This window comes from Actinia tenebrosa, unplaced genomic scaffold, assembly GCF_029948245.1.
Source record: "Actinia tenebrosa isolate PJP-AT-01 unplaced genomic scaffold, QUT_ActTen_1.0 PGA_scaffold3__52_contigs__length_22856419, whole genome shotgun sequence".
Lineage (NCBI taxonomy): Eukaryota > Metazoa > Cnidaria > Anthozoa > Actiniaria > Actiniidae > Actinia > Actinia tenebrosa.
Genome location: NW_028292580.1, coordinates 669,841 through 674,586, shown reverse-complemented (window position 1 = coordinate 674,586; position 4,746 = coordinate 669,841). Strand labels below are relative to the sequence as shown.

General features: G+C 41.7%; 1 protein-coding gene across 1 annotated transcript; it reads left to right on the top strand.

Annotated features, from left to right (window-relative positions):
- Nucleotides 1-258: 258 nt before the first annotated feature.
- On the top strand, nucleotides 259-4,465 carry LOC148907532 (uncharacterized). The gene is made up of 4 exons (XM_089035302.1): nucleotides 259-694; nucleotides 989-1,066; nucleotides 1,343-2,337; nucleotides 2,484-4,465. The coding sequence occupies exons 1-4, from the start codon at nucleotides 259-261 to the stop codon at nucleotides 4,404-4,406; spliced, it is 3,432 nt and encodes a 1,143-aa protein (XP_088891428.1). The 3' UTR covers nucleotides 4,407-4,465.
- Nucleotides 4,466-4,746: the final 281 nt, after the last annotated feature.

Sequence of the window (4,746 nt, the reverse complement as noted above, 5' to 3'; positions counted from 1 at the left end):
ACTGATGGACTTGGTTTTAGCTCAGATTTTAAAATAGCTTTTCTATATGTGGCCTTTCTCCAATAACCATATAAATCTGGTTATAGAATATTTATAACACCTACTAACACTATCAGGAAAAATTTTTTTGGGTTTTTTTACAAGGTATATTGAAGGTAGGTCGGAACGCTTTTGCGGCAAATTGCAGTAATCTTTGGGTGTCTCCGCACGTGCTAGAACAGGAATTAATTTAATAAATTTATCTTAAACAAAACATAAATGTTGGCGTTAGATCAAGTCATGGACGTGAATGCTTGTTCTTTTCAAGCTATTGTAGGTGGTCAATGTGGGCTTGACTCAAAGGATAGAAGTAGATCGGTGGAAGTTCTCCCTTTACTAAATTGCAAACGAAATATTGATTCTCACAAGAGGTATTTTTCTATAAATGACGTCGAGACCGAAGTTGAACTAATACTAGCAAGAGTGTCTCTATTCGAACAACCCCGAAACGTAGAGAAACTTCTCATCTGTCCTTTTCATCGTGCATCGCTTGGTGTCAGCTGGAAGCGTCGTTCTTCTAAATGTTGTATTCCAGTCAGTCTATCTCAGCACAGTGCAAACGTGAACAAAAAGCCGAAGGCAGATAGAGGTTTGAGCAAGTGTGATTCTCAGACTGTTCTCAAGGAAACAGGCATTTTCCTTGCTGTTGGTTCAGGTGAGTTCGTCTTTAATCTTACTAGCGATGTTTTGGCCATGGCAAGTTAATTTTAAGACTTGGGAGTGGGTAAAACACAAAATCGTAAATTTTCATTTTTCCCTATTTTGTTGGGCTACCTGTGGATTTGGCTGGAATTTTCGCGCCAAAACGCAAGTGCATTCCCCTTCAACTCTAGTAGTCTCGCTATGCCCAAAATTATATTGAAATAAACTTACTAACTAAGACGAAGAGATGAGTGAAAAAACATAGGTAATTGAATAGTTGTTAACCGTTATGTCTCTTTGTTTTTAGGTGTATGTTCGAAATGCCGGAAGCTACTGGGGGACGTAGTACTTGAACGGGAAGTCACTCTGCAAATGAAGGATATGCGTTAGGTTAGTAATGATCTTTCAAGTGTAGCATTCCCTTATAGGCTGTATTTGGGAATATCCCGGCCCCCTCCCCAGTTGCGTGTCATTCCAAAATAAATCAAAAGCAGCTGGTATCATTTCATTATTTTGCTGATGATTTTAGCGCGAAATCCTGTATTATAATGTATTCGATTTGTTGAGAACTTGGTGCTATTTTTTCCCATTTAGGACGACCTCTCATCTAAAAACCTTCCACTTGATAAGGGTGTGCCAGAACAATTTCTTTCGCCCGCAGACTCTTCCTATGTCTTCGAGACACCAGGGGGAAGCCTCTTCTCTCCTCCAGAAGTGATCGAAAGCTCGACTATCTCAGCTTATCGCCAAAGCAGGACTCGTATGCGGGTAGCTCCACTGGAAAAAATGAATGATTTTCTAGACAGCAAAGAAATCAGTCCAGTTAGATACCCTCTCAAGATACCATGGGATGAAGCAAGTGAAAGGACGCGGCGTTGCCACTTACGTAAGACCCAGAAGGCAATAGTAGCTGTACTCGAAGAAGTGGCACCAAATCAATCCGCTCAATTGTGGCAGTCTTTAGTGGAATCACAACCCTTGCCATGTGAAAAAGAGAAAGAAGGAGACGACATTGATTCAGCGCTTATGGCGGCTTTAGCAGAATGCTACCAGCATGCAAGTACGTGGACAACTAGGCGACAAATCCTCTCAATAATGGCTGATAAGGCGACATTTGGTGCACTGAAGACGTGGATCCCAGAGCTAACTAGGTATCGTTTTAGTGTTGCCAGAAAACATGCACTGCTCCATGGTAGAGGTGTTCCACCACCACCGTCATCGCAGACCAGAATGCTTGTCTCCCAAAGTCAACTCGATCACTTCCTGGACTTTATAACCAGTCCGTATGTCGTTCAAGATTTGCCATTTGGGGAAAAATCCATCAAGCTTTCAACAAAAGACGTTGTGAAAGTACCCAATGTGATACGTATGTTGATTCCGGAGTCAATCGTTAAGCAGTATTTATCTTATGCTGAAGAATGCGGCTTCAAACCACTTAGCCGAAGAACACTTCTAAGGATTCTGTCAGTTTGTTCAGCTTCAGAAAGAAAATCTTTGCAGTGCCTGGATTACATCAGTTCCGCCGGTGCTCAAGCTTTCGACGATCTCTGCAGCGTTACGGAAAGGCTTGGAGACGAGTTTATGGGAATGTCATGGGCCAAAGAGCAGAAAGAGAAACTGAAGAATGCAAAACGCTACCTTAAAAGCGACTACAAGGTAATTAATTGTATACTTTAAATAAAATTGAACCGAGTGGATCAGGGAACATCAAGATAATATTTTGCCTTAGTGGGATGACATTGTGTACAATCAATTGATTCAATTAAACGAAGTATAAAATAGTTTTGTGCTGTTTCCAATAGGTTCATGTGGCAAAGGAATCGAGCATTCCTGATCATTGTAGAAAGTATGCATTAAGTGACCCTAAAGACAAGGATTACCAATCGTTATGTACTACTCACGACCACCTGGATACCTGCGACCGCTGTGATGCGCTCTCTTCTGTCTTGGGAGAAATAGATCGGGCACTGGCTAAGACTTCAGATACAAATATAACAGTTGACACGAAAGAAGAGCTTACCTTTACTGTGGATCAAGGAAAACGAAACGTTTTTGCATGGAAAGCTCACCTCCTGCGAAGTATCAACCAGGATGAAGCACGACTCGACCTCATCCAAGGTTTAGATGACACATCCGTGTTGCTTGTCCAGGATTGGGCAATGAAATTCATCCCACAAAAATACAGAGAGAGTCAGAGAGACTGGTATGGGAAACGTGGAATGTCTTGGCATGTCACTGTTGCTACTCGTAGAAAATCCCAGCAACTTGAAATGATGACCTTCGTCCATGTGTTTCAGACATGTAGCCAAGACAGCTATGCCGTGTTGGCTGTTATGTCAGACGTCATTAAGAAACTCAAGACGATTATGCCACTCCTTAAGACCGTGTACTACAGTGGCGTAACCATGGTAGGAGCAACTCACATTAGTCAAATCCATGGTCTTTCGATTAAGCGCATGGACTTCTCTGACCCACAAGGTGGAAAAGGGGCTTGCGACCGAAAGGCAGCCAACATCAAGACCCACATGAAAATCCATTTGAACCAAGGAAATGACATTGAAAACGCTCCTCAAATGGTCGACGCTATGAAGTCATCAAATGGCGTACATGGGCTAAGTGTAACGTTGTGTGATTCTTTGGTAGCCCCAAGTCCCCTCTTAGAAGTCAAGCTTGATGGAGTAAGCTCCTTGTCGGATATTGAGTACGAAAAGAAGTTTTTACGAGTTTGGAAGGCATATGGCATTGGATCGGGCAAAAAGATTGTAATAAGTAGTTTGGATGTTGCAAAAGAGGCTCATATCCCTAGCTTGTCAACTAGCTTAGATGACGAAGTTTCTGACAAATTTTCAAGTGCCAAATCAAGAATCAAAGCCATTCCCAAGTCAACATCGAGCACTACCAGTGTTACGGAGGAGGATGCTTCGGAGGAGGATGCTTCGCAGGATACAGTTTGTGCCCAACTGTTTTCATGTCCAGAGGAGGGCTGTATTAAATCATATCAAAGAATGTCTTCCTTACAGCAGCACCTGGATTGGGGGAAACACGAACGCTCCCTAGAGCGCGAAACTGTCCTCGACAAAGCTGTTCATGGATATGCAGTAAGACTGGAAGAGCAATTTACTAGCGTACAAGTGCAACAACTACCCGAGGGGAACACGACCATAAGAAAATCAGCCGCATTGCCAATGGGATGGGCGCTTAAAGCACACACAAAAAGATCAAGATTTTCTGATAAGCAGAAACAATACTTAACGAGTAAATTCAACATTGGAGAGACCACAGGGCAAAAAGTAAGCGCAGCATCAGTTGCCAAAGCCATGATGACTGCAAGAGACGATGGAAACCGCTTATTCACAAGTGCAGAATTCCTTACGAGCCAACAGATCTCCAGCTTCTTTTCCCGACTAGCATCTAAACGATCATTACAAGACCATGTAGAGGATGATTCTGAAGATGAAAGCGAAAGCCGAGAAGCCGAAAAGAGACTCAGTCAATTAAGAGATGAAGTGGTAAATGAAATTGTGCCAAAACACCCCATATGTTATGACAATTATAATTTGTGCGAGCTGGGAGAAAAATCAAAGCTGTCCACCTTTGGAATAGCAATGCTACGAGAAATCTGTGACCATTTCAACCTACCAACCGAAGACATTAAGCTAAAAAGAAAAGCTCCGTATGTAACAAAACTTGAGGGCCTTTTGAAGATGTGTAGCTGCCAAGCCTGATTTTATTTATGTCATTACTACCGTAAAATCTCGGCTATATTTATGCTAGCAGCTGCGAAAATTAAAGTTGGTATTTAGCGTTTATCAGGCCGAAAAATGAAAAATGCATAATCATATATCGGCATAAAAGAGATTGGCATGTCAAATAAAGCCGCACTACTAAACCAGTGTCAACGCGTGAACGGGTGTTACTTTCACTTAACATAGAGTTTAATAAATGAAATAAAAATAAACCTGATCAGAAAAATAATATTTTTCCTTAATGGCTCTCGACACCATATATGCATTATATAGTTTATTTATAAATAAAACGGAACTGATTGCAGTATGCAGATTTCCA

Bases quoted from the DNA above. Each gene is read 5' to 3' on its own strand.
- LOC148907532 (XM_089035302.1), top strand. From the start codon at position 259: ATGTTGGCGTTAGATCAAGTCATGGACGTGAATGCTTGTTCTTTTCAA. The intron at 695-988 runs GTGAGTTCGTCT...CTTTGTTTTTAG, and splicing joins TTTCCTTGCTGTTGGTTCAG to GTGTATGTTCGAAATGCCGG. The intron at 2,338-2,483 runs GTAATTAATTGT...TGTTTCCAATAG, and splicing joins ACCTTAAAAGCGACTACAAG to GTTCATGTGGCAAAGGAATC.